Here is a 22,230-nt window from a genome sequence, read left to right on the forward strand (position 1 = left end):
TCAAATACAAGTAGATGAGGCCTGTGCCTCACAGGCAAGGGGTTAGAGGCTCTCTTGGCTGGATTCCCACTGATGGACGGTCTCCTCTCTCTGCAGCTTCACCAGCACGCTGGCGCTCAACGACCCACTGCAGACCCTCTTCCAGCTCATGTCGGGAAGGATCCCACAGGCAGCCACGGTACCCTCTGTGACAGGACCCCCTCAACACCCCAGCACCCTAAGGGTTTAGGGGGTAGGGACTGCTCGGGAATGAGGCGATGGCTTTAGAGATGAAAAATAAGTAATTACTGTTGGTTAATCCCCTCCCATGTGCCTGGCCCTGTGCTAAGCGCTGTGATGCATGTTATTTCGTTTAACGCACGGAGGTAGGAATGATTATCCCTCTTTTGCAGACGTGAGGACTGAGTCCCAAAGGTGTAAAATGACCAAGATCACAGAGCTAGGAGTAGTGGAGTCAGGATGGGCCCGGGTCTGTCTGATTCCAAAGACTGTGCCCTTTCCACAATCCACCGCTACCCGCTGTGTGGCAAATAGCGAGAGAACCCAAGGCTGCTCTCCACGCTTCCCACAACCAGGCTTTCTTTCTTCCCCACCACTGCACGTGACCCTTCAAAGCTGGACGTGTTAGATTCTACGTCATCAGTGTGGGATGTGGCTCAGGAGACCCTGAGGCCAGCTTGATAGTTTTCCCATTATAAGAGCGTTGATCTATTTGTCCCAAGGTATTCCTTCCCTATCCTCAAAGTCCAATAACTTTACTGAGATATATCTTGTTGTTGACTGTCTGTGTCAGTTATTCGGGGATACAGCACGCTCTTTTAATATGTGCATCCGTATCTTACAGTTCCAGAGAAATTTCTTGAATTATATCCTTCAGTATTTATTTTGTTCTCTTATTTTGGTTTTCTTTTCAGGAACACCCTCTATACACAAAATATATATAGTTCATATATATATATGAACTGTATACATATATACATGTGAATTATATATATATAATTTTCTCTTTAATTAAAAAAATTTTTTTTTGGTTTCAATCCTTTCTTTCTTCTTTTTTGCTGTGTGTCCATCCTGTGTGTCCCTTACTGTGTTTTCATCAGTGTCTCTTGGCTTCTGTGCTTTTTCCATTTTTGTCTTTATTTCTTTGATTTTTCTCCCACTTCTCTCCTGAGCTCTGCAGGTCACATTTACCTCCTCCTGTTCTCCACCATCTCTTTCCTCTGCTCCTGTAACTTAGCTTTAGACCCTTGCTTCATAGAACAAATTGTTTCATTATTTTACTTAAATTCATGATGAAATGTTTGGTGACAATTCTTTGTTTTGTGGAAACATTTTTCTGGTGAATGTTCTCTCTACCTTCCCCCCTCCTTTTGTCTTGATGGTATATTTGTAGCGATTCTGTACTTGTTCCTTCATAGGCTTCAGGTCTTCCCTGGATGGGTTATTTATGGGAGGTTTGAGCTGGGGAGGTGCCAGGGCCATATTCCAGGGCAGCTGGCATTTCCGCATGACCTGGTGTTTTCTGTGACCATTTTTGCTTCTCCTCAGCCAGTGGAGATGGCTGTGGGATCCCCTCCTTCTGGTATTCTCTCTGCCTCCTAAACCCACCTCTGTTCAATCTCCATTACTTTTGGAAGCCTTTTCTTGTGTTTAGAGGCTTGGATTTTTGCTGACACCTAGTTTCAATGAAAATGTACTTCACGCTTTTGCTTTTTTGCCTCTCTTATTGCTGTGGACAATTTCAAGAAAAGAAAAGAGAAATGATGACTTTCATGCCCCCTCGTCAAACCAGCTGGCTATACTGGAACATGGGGTGCACCTCACAATTCTGCCGAGGGCCTGTGCTCTGCAATGAAATTGCACCATGTCACAAAGCACTAAATGCAGGAAAAGATGTAATCAGCATACAGTCCATTGGGTCTCATTACACTGGTAGAGTTTGCTAAATGTTCCCTACTCTTGGGTGAGAAAACCGAGGAGCCAGAGGTGATATTTGCAGTATTTGAGCCTAGTGTTTGAGAGTTTCCTAGCATCGTAGCATCCAGTAAAAGGCTAGACTTTGGTACTTATAATAAGAGGAGTAGTGGAAAAAGCATGGCAGCTGGAAAACACAGACGTGGGCTTCTGTCAGAGGCTTAACCTAGACTCTACTCCTCACTGTTGTGGGAACTGGACCCTGCTACTTAATCTCAGAGCCTCAGCTTTTCTTCTTTGTGGGCATTTTGATGCCTAACAGAGCTACTGTAAAAATTAAAGGGGAGAGAATATCTGAACATATCAACCACCATGCTTGGCCCACTCAAGTTAGTTAATAAGCGTTCTCTCTCTCTCTTCTCCCTCCATAGACCTGCTTTACAGTGATTTTTTTTCCAAATCGCCGGGGGGAGGAGACAGAAGAATTATTTCTAAGTTTTTGTTCTTTTAGCAAGGGCTTTTCTTTTGCTAGTCCCTTTAGTTTCAGCAAGAAAGAGCCTGGCTCACATGTTAAAATGGGGATAATAATAGTACCCAATGCACGTGACTGTTCTTAGGAGACGTGCTTATTAGCACAGGCCGTGGCCCAGGGTCAGGGTGCAGTAAGTGAGAACTGCTGTTATTATTGTGATTTATTGTCATCCTCGTCCTCATTCACACTGCATTGCCCAGATAAACAGAGTCACTATAAAATGGAGTTGGATAAAGCATCCTTTGTTCTATGGGATAATTACAAAGACAATACCAAATAACTGTGAATTGTTTTGACCTCCAGATCTTAGCTATTACTGTCAATCTCCTGCTCTATCTTTTCAGTATAACAAATTGGAGGAGAGACGGGTCTGCAAGTCACCTCTTTCCTTTGCTGTGCTTCTGTGTGTGTGTGTGTGTGTGTGTGTATTTATATACATGTAATTTATAATGTGCAAACCAAGTGTAAGGCACTATGCTATGGGCTTCATCTAACTATATTATTATCAACAGTTATCCTGGGATGAAGTGAGAGAGTAGCATGGACATATATACACTACCAAATGTAAAATGGATGGCTAGTGGGAAGCAGCTGCATAGCACAGGGAGATCAGCTCGATGCTTTGTGACCACCCAGAGGGGTGGGATAGGGAGGGTGGGAGGGAGACGCAAGAGGGAGGGGATATGGGGATATATGTATACATATAGCTGACTCACTTTGTTGTACAGCAGAAAGTAACACAACACTGTAAAGCAATTACACTCCAATAAAGATGTAAAAAAAAAAAAAATGCTGGCAGGTAGACATCATGATCTCCATTTAAGAGATAAAGAAACAAAGGTTCAAAGACATAAAGAAACTTGCTCAAGAGGCAGGACCCCAGGTGAATCCAGGGACCGTGTCATTTCTGTGACATTGTGTTGTTTCCTTATTGATATTCCCTGTCCTGAAATTCCCCTTCATTCAGAAGCGCGGCCCATCATTCGCGAGGGGCTTCTGCCTGCTCCCACTTCTCTGATTATACTCTACCGCCCCCTCGTGGAGCTCTGCTGCCTCTGCATGGTCACCAGAGGAAGGGGACACAGTGCTGGCTGGGCCACTTGGCCTGGTTTTCTCACTCCTCAAGAGGCGATAGGAATTAGAGTTCACAGGGTTGTTGTGAAGATTAAAGAAGGTGATGTGTGAGAGACGGCTTTGGCTTTGTAAAACCAGAAAACATTAGCCATTTGGTAATAGGTATCAAGGAGCCCAGTGTTCCCCTGTCTTCTAACTGGCTTCTAACTCTTCCCATGAACCAAGGGTATTTGATCCTCTGCCTCCCACTGAAACATCAGTTGGTTTTTTTTGATTTTGTCCCTAGCTATTGGGGTTAGGGGCACCAGGAGGAAATCTGAAAATTATGGACCAAGAGTGTCATTCCATTTATCTACTCCCAACATCCCTGTGTGTGTGTGTGTGTACGTATGTGTGTAATGTGTCTGTCTGCCTGCCTATTCATCCTTCTAAGAGTTTTGCTTTTTTAAAAAGAGAACGCAAAATCAATGAGTGGCCACATTGCCAGCAGCATAATGGGCGTTCCCGGAAAACCAGGAAATAGACAACAACCTTCCTTACTTACCTATATTCTGGTCAGGGCTACATTACTCAGTCAATTTTCAATTTTTCTGCTGCTTTTCAGTGTTGTGGGGACGAGCAGTGGGGAGACTGGAGGCCGCACTTGGCTGTGATTCTGTCGAATCAAGGTGGGGACCCGGAGCTGTATCAGCGCACGATTGTCACCATGGGGGACACCCTGGGTAAGCAGACACCAGTTCCATCCCCTCCTCTCCTCTATTTCCAGGCCAGCTTTAACCACTCTGTGCTTAGATTCTTAGGTTCTGTGTTGGGCCCGAGTCTATGCCTCAGGCTTTCCTTTGACCCAGGAGCCTCAGTGCTTTGGGGACAGAAACTCCAGGGAGAGGGGTGTCCTTCTTGCCTTTCTGTTTCTGTTTTCCGCTGCGAGCCAGTGCAGGCCAGGCCCCTGAGACTCTGGGGTCTGCCACTGTAGGAGGCTCCCCTGAGTAGGTGATTCCTATGCCTGGGTCAGATTCCCGTGCAGATGGAGTTAACACATGGGGGCATCTCGCCTACTGTTGTTGTTAGTCCCGTGGTGACCCAGCTCAACCAGATAGGAAATTCTATTTTTGCCTGAACTACCCTGGGTAATCGTATAATCTTTATTTCTATCACCTCTCTGTGAATGTGGCCTCATAAACACTTAGGGGCTGTTAAATGTTCCAGATCAGTGGTTCTCAGATTTGGTCAAGGGCCAGAACGTCTAGAAATCATCGCTTTGTGGCACTTTGTGAAATACCGCTCTGCTAAACCTAAAATAGCTACGCGTAAGGTTGTGCCCAGTCAAATGGCAGGTTGTTCAGCACCGGGGTAGAAAGAGAACTAACTTTTGCCGAACCTTCTTGGGTGCCGGGCCCCGTGCTAGTTACTTTATCTATTTGAATTAATTCAATGTTGAGGTAATGGAAAATGTATGGGAGAACGTTTTAAAACTGGGAACAATTTGGTAATGAATGTAATTTTTATGATCACTGGGAAAGGTCTTCTATTGTTTGACTTCAGCAGGGGAGGCATTAGTGCCCCAAGAAGCCTAGTTTAAAAACGGCTACTCCCAACGGCCAGCTTCTCTGCTCGGGTGTAGGCATTTCTACCCATTTCTCCCTCTCCAGAAGGACTAAAATGCTTAGAAACGTCCTCATTGAAAATCCATTGGGGGAACGTGAAATAGTGCCTTATTCTGACTGAAGAGAAGTGAAATAATGTCGGAGGCCAAAAATGCGGTAGGAGAGGGAGTGGGGTTTGGGGTCTGTGACTCGTAGTGTGAAAAGCTCGTTCCTTTATCCCCATGAGGCTCTCCGCTCCGACCCCCAAGCCCCTCTCCAGCCCTCTCCCATCCCTCCCAGATGGTGGGTCCTCACGTGGGCGTGTTCCGTGACCGGGGCTTGTTCTCCTCCTGCAGCTGGGAAGGGGCTGGTGGAAGCAGCTCACTTCTGCTACCTCATGGCTCACGTGCCCTTCGGTTCCTATACCGTGAAGACAGACCACCTGGCCTTGCTGGGCAGTAGCCACAGGTATGCGATCTTTTGGGGGAAAGGGAGTGGGAAGGACATCTTCCAGGGGATTGGTTTAGCCCTTGCTGGGCTTCATGGCTCCATTTTCCATTGTCTTGTGTGAATTTCGGCCACTGCTGGTCCCCTCCTCTGGGATGGTTTTCCGCACAGGTAGGCTCTGGCGGAGGAGATGCCGGGTGGGTGCCGCATCACACCGCCAGGGGGCCTCAGGTCCAGGCCCTGCTCCGGGGAAGCTGTGAACTGGTGCCTGTGGGTTGCATTGTACCCCTATGGCCACTCGGTGGCGCCCTGGCCCCGTGATCAGAGAGTGACTCTTCAGAAAATGCTTAGCGGGAGCGCGGCGGCTTGAGCCTCTGCGTCAGGCAGCTCTGGACCAGTTCTCAGAGCCTGCCTTGGGCAAAACCCGAAAGTGGAAGACGTTTGTCTAGCCACCACACCCTACACTGACTTGGGGCACAAGCTACTCAGAGTCCCGCCTGTCACTTATTCCCTGCTGGCCGTAGTATTAGGCTTTTCACACAGAAGGACCTTAATAATCCCCCAGACAATGAATAAACGGACAAAAAGACCGGCTTGCTCTCTAGCTGCCCTCCACATTCTAGATCTCTCTTTCTCTTTCCCTGTAATAGTTAAGATTTCCTAAGCTCTTACATTGTGCCAGCCGTTTTATTTGCACTATTTCCTTTAATCATTACACATTTACCCTGTGAAGAAGGTACGCTTTTAATCTTCACTTTATAGAGGAGGGAAACCAAGGCACAGAGAGGTTAAGTAACTTGTCTAAGATGGTACAGCTAGTGTGGGGTCAGGTTGGACTTGGAATCCAGACTGTCAGGCTTTTCTTTGTAGAAACGCATCCTCTCATAGCCTGTCTGTCAAGGTCACGGTCTCTGATAGCACCTAGTTGGCTTGTCAAAGAGGCCTGTCTGGGCCAAATGGGACAGTAAGTGAAACGGTTTAATGTGTCCCCCTCCTATGTTTATATTGTACGAGGATGTTTCTGGAGATACAGTCCTGACCCCAGGCATAGCCCCTGTGATTATGATTTCAAACCTCACAGCAGCTGTTTTGGGACCCGTGAGGACTCTGAGGGCCCCTCAGATCACGTTCACCCAGCCTGCTTCCTCACTGGAATGAACCTCCAGCACAGGGACCGTCTTCTGATTTGGGGCTCCACAGTGCTACCCTCTCTCTGCCGGGCCTTCTTTCTTCAGTGCTTCCGAACATCACATCACTCCCTCTTTTCTGCTCTTCTGCTCAGGCTATGGTGGCCTCTCACAGACGCCCGCTCTGGGTTCTCAGGGCACTAAGGCTGGCTCTCAGCGTGCTTACGGGGAGGACCCAGTGCCCCACTGAGCTGGGTGTGAGAGCAGCTTGCCTTACGTGACCCTCCAGTAAAGATGGCATCGATCTCCCCCTCCCCCCAGTCTCTCCCCCTCGCCTTCCCCCAGAGCCTCTGGAGGTGCAGATTCTCTCCATTCTTGGAGCTGCCCCAAGGATCAGCCCAGGACAGAGACTCTACCATGAATGGATGCAGCTGGTGTTTGGCCATCTACTAGGATTTAAATCTGTCCCCACCTCAATCTCTTTTATTCTTATTCCCTGGTTTTTAGTCAAGAGTTTTTGAAATTTGCAACAACTGAGGCTATCCAGAGGACGGAAATCTTCGAGTACTGTCAGATGCTGGGCCGCCCCAAATCCTTCATCCCTTCTTTCCAGGTAACTGAACCCTCACGAGGCCACCACCTTAGCTGCGTCACATGGCTGTGGGCCACCGGGTTTTCCGCCTTGCTATCTGGCACGTAGTGGCTGGGCTAAGTCATCCACTGGACTTTTCCTCATTAGCTGGAATGTGGGAAGGGTTAGGATGTCTTTCTAGGTCCCCTAAAGGTTTGCATTTTAAGATAGGAAAGCAACACGCTGCAGCAGCCTCTGTGCTGGGGGCTCCTGCCTCACTGCTGACAATGAGAATTGTGCCAGCAGCCCTGGGGCTCCCCCGCTGTCTGTAGCTCCTTCTGTTCTTCTGTCTCCAGATCGCTCCACTTCTCCTCAGCCCCACGGTCATCCTGCTGGGAGCGGGAGCAAGAAGACCCGACTGGGGGCTCTTCACCCTTCCTCCTCTCCTCTGACCTGCCGCTCCCATCTCTTTTGGATGACTCTGTTTTGTTTTGTTTTTTTGCGGTACGCGGGCCTCTCATTGTTGTGGCCTCTCCCGTTGCGGAGCACAGGCTCCGGATGCGCAGGCTCAGCGGCCATGGCTCACGGGCCCAGCCGCTCCGCGGCATGTGGGATCTTCCCGGACCAGGGCACGAACCCACGTCCCCTGCATCGGCAGGCGGACTCTCAACCACTGCGCCACCAGGGAAGCCCTGGATGACTCTGTTTTTAACTCTGGAAATTCCTCCCTGCTCTGTCCTTGGCCCCCATCCTCCTCTCTTCCCCCCAGGGCTGCAGCTGTGCAGGTGGTGTCCACGCAGGTTCTAACCTCTCTTCTCAACCTCTCTACTGGATGCCCTGTTGTCCCCTTAAATCCATAATGGCTCCTTCTGTGCCTGTATTGAGAGTGCGCTCGGTGGCAGCAACACACACACACATGCACACCACCACCACCAAACACAAAACAAAGGCTTGGAAATGAATGAATTACTGCCTATAGGGCAATGACCCAGTTAGTATCTTCTTTAAGAGTTTTACCAAAGATCCACCTTCTCCAGCAGAGCCCTGCCTGAACAGCTCCTTTGGGTCCGTGCAGGTCTTCAGTCTCTTTCTTTCTGTTCTGTAGTCATCCCACCTCTCAGCTGTCTTTGGGCTGATAGCAGTGAGATTAGCTGTTTCTAGGGAATGAGTTCTACACGCCTGGAACTGTGTTACGGTGCTTTGACGGTATGATTTCTAATCCTGTGGTAATCCGGGCATGATTACCCCCCTTTTACAAAACAGGTTCCAAGGAGTTACATGCTATTGGCTCACATCTCTTGGGTACCATTTGTTCTAAGGACTTTACATGGATTATCTCACTGAATCTTTACAACAGCCAAGGGGTAGATCGTATTATCATCCCCATATTATAGTGAGGAAACCAAGGCACAGAGCGGAGGTGGGGTAACTAGCTCAATGTGCCACACCCAGCATGGAGTTGGGATTTAACTTGGGTCTGTCTGATTTCCAGCCCTCAAGCTCCATTTAGTTCTGTCACTCATGCTTCTCTGAGCCCTTACCTGTCTCTGTCTGTACACTCCCTTGGGCTTGAAGTCCCTTGCACCTCAGTCATTTTTTCTTCTTTTATCCGTCCTCCTGGTGCCTGGTCCTGTGCCCCACATACACCAGGCTTCCCAGAGATGGGGGCTGCCTGATAAGAGTCCAGTGCATTTCCATGTTGACCGGAGCCTAGGGAGATTCAGCTGATGTGCCTTCCAGCCCTTCCTCTATGAGGACGGAACTGCAGGCTGGATTTGGAATTGTGCCCATACACAGATAGAATGCCCCAAATGGCATAAGGCCCTCTTTAATATTTGGATCCAGAGTTAGAGGAAGTTGGCAGTCAGCTGACTTCCAAGAAGTCTTATCTCCACTTCTCTCCTTCTGTCCCTGCCTGGATGGGCTCATCACTGGCCCTGCTCCTCTTCACAGGTGTATAAGCTCCTTTATGCTTCCCGTCTGGCAGATTACGGCCTTGCATCCCAGGCCTTGCATTACTGCGAAGCCATTGGCACAGCCCTCCTGAGCCAGGGAGAGAACAGTCACCCTGTGCTATTAGTGGAACTCATCAAGGTGAGCTTCTCAGAGGGTTCTCTGCAGGTGTGTTATCTTCAGCGTTCAGAGGAAGCTATTGTAAAGTGGCTCAGACACCCCATTTCATCTTCTTTGCACATGCTGTAAAATTGGAGCCCGTGGCTGTCTTTGACCACATATGCATGTCCAGATGTGATAAGCAGAGGCCTGACACTGCACAAAGAAGGATGCTATGGGCGGGGATGGCGGCGGGGAGGGACGCAGTGAAATTGGGGGACTGAAAACCAGGCATGTGCTATGCAGGACATTCATTCTTGCATCTGCTTCTTTGGTACAGTAAAACTGCCTGTTATGGTAAACTGTTCTAATGATAAAAGCTGGGCTTAGAAAATATATTTTAGGGGTTAAAACAGGAAATGATCCTTATTAAAATGCTTTTAAATGCATGGAATATTTTATCACATGTGAGATACATTCAAAAAGAGAAAACAAAAACATATCAACCTTTAGTTCCTGAGAAAGAAAACCATCAAGCAAATAATTGTTCCAATTAATTGAAGAAAAATCCATTAGCTGAGAGTAAAAAGGCAGCCTACCGTCAATTTTTTCTTCGCTTTAGATGAGGCCCAGTGTCGGATTCTGTAATCAATAAAATCTGCGGGACTGAGCCCCCTTCATGGCAAATTTCTGCCAACAGGATGATGGTTGTAGGCAGCTCAGGACCCAGAATGGAGGAGTAGGGAAGTCTGGGAACTTAATGATGGAATAGCCTTACGATACAGGCAGTCCCTCGACCAGCAGCACAGGCGTCTCCTTGTAGGGAGCTTGTTAGAACTGCAGGACCTCAGGTCCCGCAGATTTCTGGGATCAGAACCAGCATTTTAGCAAAGGTCCCAGGTGGTTCCTACCGGGCTTGAAGCTTGAGAAGCGCTGCTCCTGAGGGCAGCCTTGCAGAGACATAAAGCACAGTGACAGTTTCTTCCCTGTTGCTCTCCTCCTCCCCTGTTGCTAGTTTATTTAGTGTCTAGCAACAGGAGGGGTTAACTGTTGGTTTATGTTGCAATTCGGGGAAGATATCTGCTGAATTTGCTGTTTGGCAATTCTTTGTAATCTGGTTTACGAGTCAAGGCTCCCTTCTTTATTCTTACTGCCTCTCCCCGTGTCTGTCCATTTCACTCACTTCTCTCTCTCCTTTTCCCTCTCTTACCGTCTGGAAACCTGGCACAGCTTGCAGAGAGACTGAAGCTGTCAGATCCTCTGGTTTTAGAACGCCACCGCCGTCACCGAGGAGACAGGGACCTGGAGCCGGACTGGCTGGTACACCTTCGGGGGCATCACAAGGAGCTGCAGGTAAGTGGGGGGGCAGGTCAGCGGGGTGGGCCTCTGTTTCCCTCTTGTCTGCCCTAGACCCAGAGTAGGTAGGCATGGAGGGCTCTGGGGGTCTCCTGTCACCCATGAAGCACAGCCTGATTGGGAAAGGGGTGGCACTCAGCTTCCCCGCTGCGCCCGGGTGGAAACATTTTCCTATGTTTGGTGGGAGACAGTGGGGCCCTCTTCCAAAGCACCCAGCCACCCTTCTCTGTGGTCCCAGAAAATACATTTTCTGACCATCAAAGCTTCCATCTCTCTGTGAGGAACAATGGCTCACAGCGGCCCTTGTCACTTTCATGTAATGTAGGGCAATTGCTTAAAAGACTTCCGGGCCTTTCCTTTATTTGTTCTGACAATTGCAAAAGCGGCAGGTAGTAACTGTTATACAGTAATTGGAACAGGGCCTCCTCCATGTTGTTTCTCCCTCTGTCGCTGAGAAAGGGCAGGGGGATTTTTTTAGGCACACACGGCCCTTGCTTCCTACATGTGCTGTGGGCTCTGGGGCCCACGGTTTCATTCCCTCCTCTTGCCCCTTCCTCTGGGAGAGGATTCTGCCCTGGTCCCTGCCTGCTCTGGGCAGAGCTGGGAGGTAGGAAGAGCTGGGAGGTAGGAAGGGCTGAGGCTGCCCCTCCCCCTCCCCCTCCAGCCCCTGCATTCACCTGCGACTCCCTTACCTTATCACTCCTGAAGTTTCTTTTCTGACTTAATTTTAAACCGTGGTTCAGTGTTTTTGTTTTTCTTTGTGTTGCTTAAGAGGTGTTTACTTTATCTTAATAGCAAAAGGTAGCAGGAGACATTGGGGATCCTTGCTCTGCTCACTCGGATATTTTGGGAGCCAGAAAAACAACAGGTACCCAAACCAATGAACTGAATGTGTAATAGCTGACTCTCAGGATCTGATTAGACAAGATAACGCAACCTAAAAGACTCTCCCCCTTCCCTTCCTGGAGTGCCTTCCTTGCCTGTGTCGATCTGACTCAGTGGTCTGGGCCCCCCCTCTCCACACAGCTCTGCTGACCACAGGCATCCCTGACACTTTTTTTTCCCCTTTTTTAAATTAATTAATTGATTTATTTTTGACTGCGTTGGGTCTTTGTTGTTGCGCGCGGGCTTCAGTAGTTGTGGCACGTGGGCTCCGTAGTTGTGGCGCACGGGCTTAGTTGCTCCACGGCACGTGGGATCTTCCCAGACCAGGGCTCAAACCCGTGTCCCCTGCATTGGCAGGCAGATTCTCAACCACTGTGCCTCCAGGGAAGCCCCCGTCCCTGACACTTCTGTTTCTGCATTATTAGAGTTTTTGCTTCACATTCAGGTTTTAATCTTGTTATGTTGTGTTGTTATCTAATTGCTTCACTTGTGTCAGTACTGTCTCCCTAGCTGAATACATTCCTTGAGGTGGTGGGTTATCTGTATTTCACGTTAGCGGTGGGGACATAGGAAGCGCCTACGGTGTTTGAGCATCAGTTGCTGCACACATGAAATAGGTTTCAAAGTGTTTTCAACAGACCCCTCCTCTCCCTTCAGGATGCCTCTGAGTGTTGGGTTGGGCAGACGTTGTTACCCCAGTTAATTCTGTGCCCTTTCCCCAAACAGCACTCCCTGGTGGGGTCAGGACGGGGCCTCATCTTTTTACTTCCGGCTGTTTCCCAGCCTTTTTCGCTTCCTTCAGGGATAAGCAAGGGGGCAGCAGGGAAGGGCAGGCCTTGGTTTCTGTTTCCCAGCTTTGCTGCTGTGTCCCAGGATCTGGGAGGGTGAAGGGCTGCAAGAGAGCAGGCTGGGTGTTTCTGAGCGGCCACTTCCGCTGGGAAGCAGCTGTGTCTCCTGTCACCCAATGGAGCAGGTGGGTCAGATGACCACACCAGTTCCATAACCTTGGGGCAGCCATTGTCCCCATCCACACCTTGGTCTGTCTCTTCAGCAACACGGCAGAGCCAGAATGAATACCACCAAGGTCCCTTCCTGGGCCAAGGTTCTGCTTCTTTAAAAGCAAAGCCATCATTTCTGTAGTCTGATTTGGGTTTTGACTGGCAACGTTCTAAGTTTCAAGTACCCAAGTCCCTTAGGAGATCCTTAAAAGAGAAAGTTTATCCAAATGCAAAAAATTGTGGAGTTAAATGAGATGGTAATTTCTGCCCTCCCAACCCGCTGGCTTAAGGCTCAGAGATCATACAAGGTAGTGAGGGAAATGGTTTTGTAAACTCTGAGTCATCAGCTGTGAGAGGTGTTACAATTACTGCTGTGTTGTACTTGTCATCACATCGATGGCAGCCACACCAAGTGGCCTGTCCTTGTCACTGCTTTCCAAAGGGCGGGATTGTTCCTGGTGTGATTAGTCCACACAAGTGCCACGTTACAGGTCTCACTTCCTCCTCTTTGCCCTATGTCCTTAGATGACACTTTCTACCAGGATCTTTCTGGACATCAAGGCAACTCAGAAGCCCTTGGGGACCGCTCAGCCCTGTGGCCAACACTGGAGCCGATGGGCCCGGCCCAGCCCAGCCCACAGCAGCCCTTTCCCCTCCAGCCCAGCTCCTACCCAGCAGGAGGAGGTTCCGGGCAGACGGGGGTCCCGGTGCCTCTTTACTCAGTTCCTGAGGCCCATCTGCCAGGGACCGGTGGCAGCATGGCAGTGACAGGGACTCCTGGAGGAAGGGCCTGGGAGGAAGCCCAGCAGATGCACCCGCCCCCCGGTAAGACCTGCCAGCGAGGCAGCGAACTTGGGTGACGAGGTATCTAGGGGTGCAAGCAGAAGAGGGAGGTGCAGGGACCAGTGCAGGGTGTGGGGTGGGAGCTGGTAAAGCCCTGAGTGGTGGGTGTGCACATGACTGAGGGCCTGGTACTTCACGTTCTTCTGAGGGAGACGGCTCTCTCCCAGTCCAGCCCACGTGTCTACTGGGACAAGCATAGCACAGCCAACCGCAGCCACTCTTGCCATCCCCTTGGATTCTGTAGTTTCTAGGATCTCGGCTGGAGAAGGCAAGGAAATGCCACCTGTGCCTGGAGCTGTAGTTTAGGCCAAGTCCTCTTTCTGAAGTCGTCAGTGTCAGGGACCGTGGGCAGAGGCTTGTGCTTCTGTCTTCTCCCATCAGACCTTGGACAACAGGGGCCGAGTATGGGTGAGCATTGCTGAGTGATGCCAGGGAAGTGTGGGAAACCACGCAGAAGGATCCGATCTTAGAGCTTCTAAGACAAGGTCCTGTCCAAGATGGGAGACTCACATGGAGGGGAAGGTCAGGGAGGATCCCTGCGATCCAGCTTGACGTGGCCCTGATTTCCGGGGTTCCTGAGGAATAACCTTGGTTCAGGGTGAAGGTTGGGTGAGCAGCATGTCCTGGGGTGGCTGGAATTCAGAGGCTTGTGCAAATGGACTTTGCATTTACTGCGATGCACTTGGGGCTATGGGCTCAGAGCTCCGGCTGCTTTGCAGTTAGGAAAGCCAACTGTGTCCCCATTACCCTTCTTCAGGATAGATGGGAAAGGCCCCACTTCACATCACGATTTCTGTTGTGTTTTGTGCCATAGGAGAGAACACAGTGTCTCCAGAAACCTTCCAGCATCCTGATGGGCAGAAGGTTGTTTCCAAACCGCAGGTGAGAGGACAGAGCCCAGCAGATGCGGTGCCCACTCTGAGCTGTGGGTTTCCTTCAGTTGCCACGGTTTCTCTGCCACTCACAGGTGCCTTCCTGTGCCTTGCACCAGCCCTCTCTTCCATGTTTCACCTTGTTTCTTTCTACACCAGATCCTGCGAGGTGGAGAGGAGGCTTGTTCCGGTTCATGTTCAGTCCTGCAACCTGTATCCATGGGGGCAGGGCCGGCAGGGCTGGGTGTAGCTTTGAACTCACACATCTGCTCCCTCTGTTGCCCTCTTCTTACTGTTGCACCAAACACTTGCTGTGCTCTGCCCCACCATGGAAGACTCTTGATAGTTCTTTCTTCCTTTTAATTTTTACCTTGCTTTATTCCCAAGAAGGACCTACCGCAGTTGTATCTCTTCTGCCCAGGTGTGCCGTCAAGTCTTGGAGGGAACCACGTCTAAGTAATCATCCAGCCAGCTGTTGAATGAATGAATCCCTTCCCTCCAACAGCAGGCATTGCTGGTCCCAAACCTGCCTGGCTGGAGGCGAACTTCCTCAAGTCGTAACCGGGCTGCAAGGCTTAAAACACTTTTATGCTTTACTTTTTTTTTTTTTTCTAACTGAAAAATTAGTACGTTATTGTTATAGAAAACTTGAAAGATGAAGAAAAAGTGTCATATAAGGAGTCAAACAGACATCACTCAGAAGCCCATAGTCAAATATTTTCGTTATTTCCTTCTAAAATTTTTTCTGTGTACGGGTTTCTCCTGCTATCCGAATATAGAGCCTTTCCATGAAACCTTTCGTACGTCTCAATGGCATGAAGGGAAGAAGCAGTTACCTCAGTACACATCTTGCCAACAACGCACAAAATAAATCGAAAGGAAGTACAGGTGCTCACAGATACAGCTCAAAGCTATGGCATCTTGATGCGGAGATGCTGAGCGTAGTTTCTGGGAAGGAGCTTGGCAGGCCACTCTCGCTGCTTGGGGTACGCTCTGCCTCTATAACGGCTCCCACAAAACAAACGCTGAACGCTTTTTTCACTTTCTGCCTTTTTTTTGTAAAAGCGAAAATCCTCTTTGGACTTTTGTTTAGTTAGGAGGGAAAACAGGTACTAATGTAGGTCTTTGGTAAAAGCAAAGTGGCATAATGCCAACTTTCAGAAAGTGGGGGAGACCTGTCTGTGTATATATGTGTATAAATGTGTATACATACACACATGTGTTTTTAAATGGTTAAGAACATATGCAGGTAAAACTTTATTTTCTATTTATTTAATACTATAAAATTGAGATTTTCCATGTCATTCCTAAACAGGATTTTTAATATTGGTGTGAGAAAATCCATTGTATGGAAATACCATCACTCATGCATTTATTCATTCACAAATACTGAGCTCCTACAGCATACCTGGCACTGTTACAGGGGCTGGGGGTACACAGGGAAGCAGACAAAGCCTGCCCTCCTGGGGCTTCTGTTCCGTGGAGGTGACTGCAAATAAACCACTGTGTGCATGAGGGATGTTACCTTACACGGAGTGGAAGGGAAGGCATCTCTGAGGTCAGCATGGAGGGTGGACGGAAGCTGGGTGAGTATTCAGGGAACAAGTGTTCCGGGCAGAGGGAATAGGGAGAGCAAAGGGCCTATGATGGAACTGACTTGGTACAGTCGAGGAAGAGCATGGAGTCACTGTATCTAGAAAGTGGAGAGCAACAGGGGAGAGGGCTAAGAAGCAAGACCAGAGAGGCAGAGAGAGACTGGGTCATGGAGGGCCTGGTGGGCCCTGGAAGGAGCTCAGATTTTAATTCATCTTTCCCCCATTGTTAAAACACTTCAAGTGTGTCTCTTTTCTTTCCTACTCTTTCTCACTACTCCTCCCTTCTCTTGCCCTCCTATGTAAAACACAATGATGGACATTCTAGTATATAAGCCCTTGTCTATTCCTCCAATTTATTCAAATAGGAGAAATTCCTAGGAGAGTCAGACTGCTTAGGTTTAAATCCTTGCTCCGCCGTTTACTAGTTATGTGACCTTAGGTTGCTTAACCTTTTTTAAAATTTATTTATTTTTGGCTGCGTTGGGTCTTCGTTGCTGCACTTGGGCTTTCTCTGGTTGCTTCGAGCGGTGGCTTCTCTTGTTGCGGAGCACGGGCTCTCCCCACTGCTTTACTGAGCGGGTCAGGTGAGGGAGTACGTGTAAATGTGCCTTTGCAACCTGTCAAGTGCTATAAAAATGCTACTTCTGGGCTTCCCTGGTGGCGCAGTGGTTGAGAGTTCGCCTGCCGATGCAGGGCACACGGGTTAGTGCCCCGGTCCGGGAAGATCCCACATGCCGCGGAGCCGCTGGGCCCGTGAGCCATGGCCGCTGAGCCTGCGCGTCCGGAGCCTGTGCTCTGCAACGGGAGAGGCCACAGCAGTGAGAGGCCCGTGTACCGCAAAAAAAAAAAAATGCTACTTCTGTTTTCTTTAATCCCAGGTGCCACTGATTCCCAGACCACGAACCATTTCTGAGAGTTCCGCTGTATCAGTCAAGGAGGATGACGGGGAGTCCTCCAATGAGGCAGAGAAGAAAAAGTCTTCCGAAAACACCTCCCAGAGAGGAAAGCTCGGAGACGCGAAGGAGAATACAAAGGTGGAGGGATTCTTCTGTTCCCAGATGGCGGAGCAGAGCTGGGAATCTGGGCTTTGGTGGTGCCCCTGTCCCTCCTGTCTCACCAGCATCACAGGTGGGGGAGGCTGGCTAATCTCATATTCAGAGGGAGAAGCAACACTGCAGGCCACAGAACTCGCCCTCCTCCCTCCAGGGCTTGGGGTTTGGCTGGCTCAGCTGGTTTCGCCCGAAGCCCGCCGGCGACGCGCCCCCCTCTGGAGATGAGGACGCATCTGACAGTCCTGACTCTGAGGTAACCTGGGCAGGGAGGGCGCGGAAGTTCCCCCTTCCAGGGGCCCTAGGAGGGTCTGGAGCTGGCATCCCTACCCTGGGCCAGGTGAAACAGGTTTAGTGATGGAAGATTGTGGGAAACAAATTGGTCCAGTGAGGAGAAAGGCAGATGATGAAAGGCCTTAGAAGTCAGGATGAAGAATTTTAACTTTCGAGGGCCAGGAGTTAACTTGGATCATTGAGCAGAGGACCGGCATAAAGAAAATGGAACTTGGGGGAGAGAAGGCCAGCATCTGGCCGCCATGTGGGCCCTGCAGGAGTACAAGCAGGCAGCACCGGTTTATTTACCGTCAGCGACACCTTCCTTTCTGCACTAAGCAGGAAGCCCCTCGAGCATCTGCTCCTCCCGGGCCCAGCCCGGGCCTCTCCCCGACGCCGCCCCCAGCTCCCCAGTCTCTGCCGGACGCTGGCGCCTTCTCCAGGGACACAGGTACCGCCAACCTCACGTCCTCTGGGCTGTCTGTGGTCCTCTCTGCACTCCCTGGGGGCGTGGGGGTGCCTTCTGGGAGTGGGGACTCCTCTGTCCCGAGCAGCGGGAACACCCCTGACTCATTGCTTCCTAGGTGGCAGTGAAGCCCGAGGATCAGCGTCCGGGGCGGGGAGAGCCGAGGGCACGGGGAACGGAGGCTTGTTGGGACCTCAGGTGAGCAGCCCACCAGCCGCCTCTGTGCGGACTGAACTTTCACGTGGGCTGCAGGTGCCGCCCTGTGAGGGCCTGACTCGTGGAGGATATGGAGAAAGCTTCTGTATTAGTTTGCTAGGGCTGCCAGAACGAGGTATCAGAGACTGTGCCATTTAAACACCAGAAACTTACTTCCTCCCGGTTCTGGAGGCTGGAGGTCTGAGATGAAGGTGCCGGCCGTGTGGGTTTCCCCCGCAGCTTCTCTCCTTGGCTTGCAGCTGGCCATCTTCTCCCTGAGTCTTTACATGGTCTTACCTCAGTGTGTGTCTATGTCCAAATTTTCTCTTCTTATAAGAACACCAATCATAATGGGTTAGGGCCACTCTAATGGCTTCATGTTACCTTAATCACCTCTTTAACTTTTTTTTTTTTTTTTGTGGTACACGGGCCTCTCACCGCCGTGGCCTCTCCCGCTGTGGAGCAGAGGCTCCAGACGCGCAGGCTCAGCGGCCATGGCTCACGGGCCCAGCCGCTCCGCGGCATGTGAGATCTTCCCGGACCGGGGCACGAACCCGCGTCCCCTGCATTGGCAGGCGGACTCTCAGCCACCGCGCCACCAGGGAAGCCCCCTTAATCACCTCTTTTTAAAATTTTATTTATTTATTTAAAATATTTATTTATTATTATTTATTTTTTTTGCGGTACGCGGGCTTCTCACCGCTGTGGCCTCTCCCGCTGTGGCACACAGGCTCCGGACGCGCAGGCTCAGCGGCCATGGCTCACGGGCCCAGCCGCTCCGCGGCATGTGGGATCTTCCCAGACTGGGGCACAAACCCGTGTCCCCTGCATCAGCAGGTGGACTCTCAAACACTGCACCACCAGGGAAGCCCTTAATCACCTCTGTAAAGACCCTGTCTCCAAATACATTCTGAGGTGCTGGGGTTAGGACTTCAACATATGAAGTTTGCAGGGAACAGGAGTTAGCCCGTAACTGCTTCCTTAGGTGATGTCTAGAGAACAGCCTTGGGACTTCCCTGGTGGTCCAGTGGTTAAGACTATGTGCTTCCACTGCAGGGGTCGTGTGTTCAATCCCTGGTTGGGAAACTAAGATCCTGCATGCCATGCGGCATGGCCAAAAAAAAAAAAAAAAAAGAGAACGGCCTCTTTCCCTGTCCCAGTAGGAGCCAGAGTTCACCAGTATCCTTGGCAAGGGCTGTGATAAACTCTTGATGAATCGTCCACACCAGGATGGATTTCATGCCAACTGCTAGGAAAACATGTTTATTTCTTGTGGCCTGGTTACAGCACTCTTGTAGTATTCCAGGTCTTTCAAAGAATAGGAGGTTACTTTTTATGATGCTATTAACACATTTATTATGGCCTTTTCTTCTCATGCAGCAGCACCAAGGCTCTGCAATGCCACCCTTGACCCAGGGGTTGGCTGTGCCCACTTGAACCACGTTTGTTTGTTCAAGATTCCCTGAGCTCTATCACATCTGCATCTCTTGACCAAAGTTGATGCTCAGGGAAGCCCTTGATGTTCTGGAATCTGGGGAGTGGTGACTAAGAGGATTTTCCATTATTTTCCATCACAGGGTGTTTCCTCTGGGCTCTACTTCAACCCTGGTGTTCTGCTTCCCCCACCCACCTTGAAAGGGGCTGTCCCTCTCTACAACCCATCCCAGGTCCCCCAGGTAAGGAGGCCCTGAGGGAGAGGGGTTAGGAGCATGGGTTCTGGATTAAGGAGACCCAGGTTTATATCTTACTTATAACAAATTACTGTGCCTGAGTTCTTGAGCAATGACTAACCTCTCTAAGCCTCAGTTTCTGCATCTGTAAAATGGGGTTAGTAGTAGCTACCTCAGTGGGTAGTTGTGAGGATTAAACCGGAGCATGTTTGTGAAGGGCCTGGCACTCAGAAAATGCTCAGTCAATGTCACTATTATTAATATTTCACTTGACCTTTCGTAAGTCTTGAGACTCAGGAGAGACAATTGGTGTTGGTGTCAATGGTGTGGTTGCACCAGGGCTGTGTCCTGGGGGCAAGGGGATCATTGCAAAGTTTGATTGAAGCTAAACTCCCTGCTTCTGCGTGATCTGAGGCAGACTGATTGTTCTGATGCATTACTGGCCTCCCTTCTATATAAAGTTGAATTTCTTTCTCCTTATTTAAGAGGTGAAGGTGTTGGGTGAAAGCAAATACTGAGAACACCACCATGGGAAGCCAAATACAGCAGAAGGGTTTCTAGACCCTCAGAATGCCCAAGCTCAATCCAGCCAGTCAGCCCTGGTCGGAGTCATGCTTGGGGCTATAATCTAGTGCCACGCTTGTTCTTTTCCAGCTCTCCATGGCTACCAGCCTGAACCGGCCAAATCGCCTAGCTCAGCGCCGCTATCCAACCCAGCAGTGACGAGAAGGACCACCCATCCCAGGCTGGTCTCCCTGAAGCACAACTTTTATGTTGTTCTCGTTTCTTAATCTCCCAGCCCCTCTGCCACATCAGGGCCCCCAAGAGGGTTGTGCTAGCCTGTTGCCTCCATGGGGCATAGAGAACGCAAGGGGACAGGGTCTCCCAGGACATAGCTCCGTTCAGTGTCTTAAGATTAGCTTCAGAATGATGGTGCAGATGGCTTCATCGGTTGGAAAAACTGGGCATAACAGCAGACTGGAGGTGAGCAGAATGCTGTGGCAGCAGCACTTAGAATGTGGCTTGAGATCTTCGGGAGATTCAGGGCCTAAGAATCCCACTGCTGGAATCAGTGATGACACCACTGGGCTCAGCAGCAGGAAATGACTGGGGGAGAGGCACTCAGGGCAATATTCTAGACTAACTTGCACAGGCTCCGGACGCGCAGGCTCAGCGGCCATGGCTCACGGGCCCAGCTGCTCCGTGGCATGTGGTATCTTCCCGGACCGGGACACGAACCCGTGTCCCCTGCATCGGCAGGCGGACTGTCAACCACTGCGCCACCAGGGAAGCCCTAGACTAACTTTGACTTCTTCCTCAGCCTTAGTTACAGACCAATTCATGGCTCTAGTTAGCAAAAGAGTTTTGAATCTCGGGAACTTATCATTGTTTCCCGTCATCATTCCCTCTTGGGTGACATTTTGGCAGTTTCCCTCTTGGTTTTAGTTTTGTGCACATTTTTTATGTGGTTCAGATTAATTATATTTCTCTCACTTTCTTAGCTGGTCCTATTTTTCCACATTCTGGCATCTGGCTATCAAGTTAGATTGCTGTAGGCATCATATTGTCATGGTAACTACTGAACCTAATGATGCAGATGGATGGAACATCAGTGTAATAAAGGATGGAAAATGTTCCCTAAAAATTCACTCCTTCCATAAGAGAGGAGGAATGAGTGCCCGAGTTTGTTAATACCTCCCTTCCTGCCTTGGGCCTTTGCAAATGGATGTTCGGAGGGTCAGAGGAGCCGGAGGGAGGAGGGGGACATCTTGGAAATTTCCATTTCTCCTTTCAAACCCACAATAGGAGTAACTCTTGCGTTTGTCAGAGTTGCTGAAAATTATTCCTCACAAAGAACATTCTTTGTATGTGTAATTGTACATACAGGTTTTGTACTTTAACGTAATATGGTTCTGATGTTGATAGCGATTAAACCACATAATTTTATAGCAGATGCTTGTCTCCGGCTGGTTTTTGCAGAGGGAGAGAGCATACTGAGTGGTCTCTTCCCTGAAGTCTTTCTAATAATGGTTTCATTGTGTGATAGGTGCGAACAGCTGGTAAAAGCCCTTTGTTAATGAAGAATCTAGGGAATGATCCTCTTAACTTCTAAGTCTACTGCTATTTTTTCAGTTAAAAAAATATGGACAAAAGCTCCTCTGATGCAAATTGGTTACTCTGTTAACTAAATATTGCATGTTCTGTTCTCTAAAAAGTTTATTCATCTCTCAGATTAAATTGGGAAATGTGTGCACCAGTGTTTTGCATCTAGAAGGCCCTCAGTAAGTGCTGTTCCCTTTTTCCCTAAAAAAGACTGCAGCCCCTTCAGTTTGGTATGCTGACACCCAGTGGCGGTACCATGTCAGTAGTTTGTGAGTTTCATAGGCACCAAATTGTTTAGACTTGAATCCTGGCTCATCCACAGTTCATCTTGTAGTCTTGGACAGGGTTATCTAACTGTCCTGTGCTTTAGTTCCCTCATCTATAAAATGAGGATGATAATTACAATAGTACCTACCATATAGGGACAGTGCAAGAATTAAAGGAGTCAAGCTCTTAAAAAAGTACCTAGTACATGCTAAGCATTTTATGTGTGTGTTTTAAAAAAATTATTAGTATATAATCTAATAAGTAAAATTGCCTTATCTTGTTGCCTGTGATATTAAACTGTAGATTTTTCATTCTTTTTTTTAAAAATTATATTTTTGAAGTATAGTTGATTAATTCC

At 49.3% G+C, this 22,230-nt stretch overlaps 1 protein-coding gene across 1 annotated transcript in view; it reads left to right on the forward strand.

Annotated features, from left to right (window-relative positions):
• The window catches only part of SEC16B (SEC16 homolog B, endoplasmic reticulum export factor), a 94,158-nt gene extending 72,730 nt beyond the window's left edge, over positions 1–21,428 (forward strand). Inside the window, exons 12-26 of the mRNA XM_079935377.1 lie at positions 97–178; positions 4,125–4,242; positions 5,460–5,571; positions 7,185–7,290; positions 9,202–9,342; positions 10,531–10,653; positions 11,452–11,524; positions 13,065–13,364; positions 14,197–14,264; positions 16,728–16,883; positions 17,056–17,154; positions 17,511–17,622; positions 17,756–17,835; positions 19,410–19,508; positions 20,157–21,428. Coding sequence (XP_079791503.1) covers positions 97–178; positions 4,125–4,242; positions 5,460–5,571; positions 7,185–7,290; positions 9,202–9,342; positions 10,531–10,653; positions 11,452–11,524; positions 13,065–13,364; positions 14,197–14,264; positions 16,728–16,883; positions 17,056–17,154; positions 17,511–17,622; positions 17,756–17,835; positions 19,410–19,508; positions 20,157–20,225 — 1,738 coding nt within the window. The 3' untranslated portion in view covers positions 20,226–21,428. The remainder of the gene's footprint in view (positions 1–96; positions 179–4,124; positions 4,243–5,459; positions 5,572–7,184; positions 7,291–9,201; positions 9,343–10,530; positions 10,654–11,451; positions 11,525–13,064; positions 13,365–14,196; positions 14,265–16,727; positions 16,884–17,055; positions 17,155–17,510; positions 17,623–17,755; positions 17,836–19,409; positions 19,509–20,156) is intronic.
• The last annotated feature ends 802 nt before the right edge of the window (positions 21,429–22,230 follow it).

Source organism: Stenella coeruleoalba (assembly GCF_951394435.1).
Source record: "Stenella coeruleoalba genome assembly, chromosome: 1".
Lineage (NCBI taxonomy): Eukaryota > Metazoa > Chordata > Mammalia > Artiodactyla > Delphinidae > Stenella > Stenella coeruleoalba.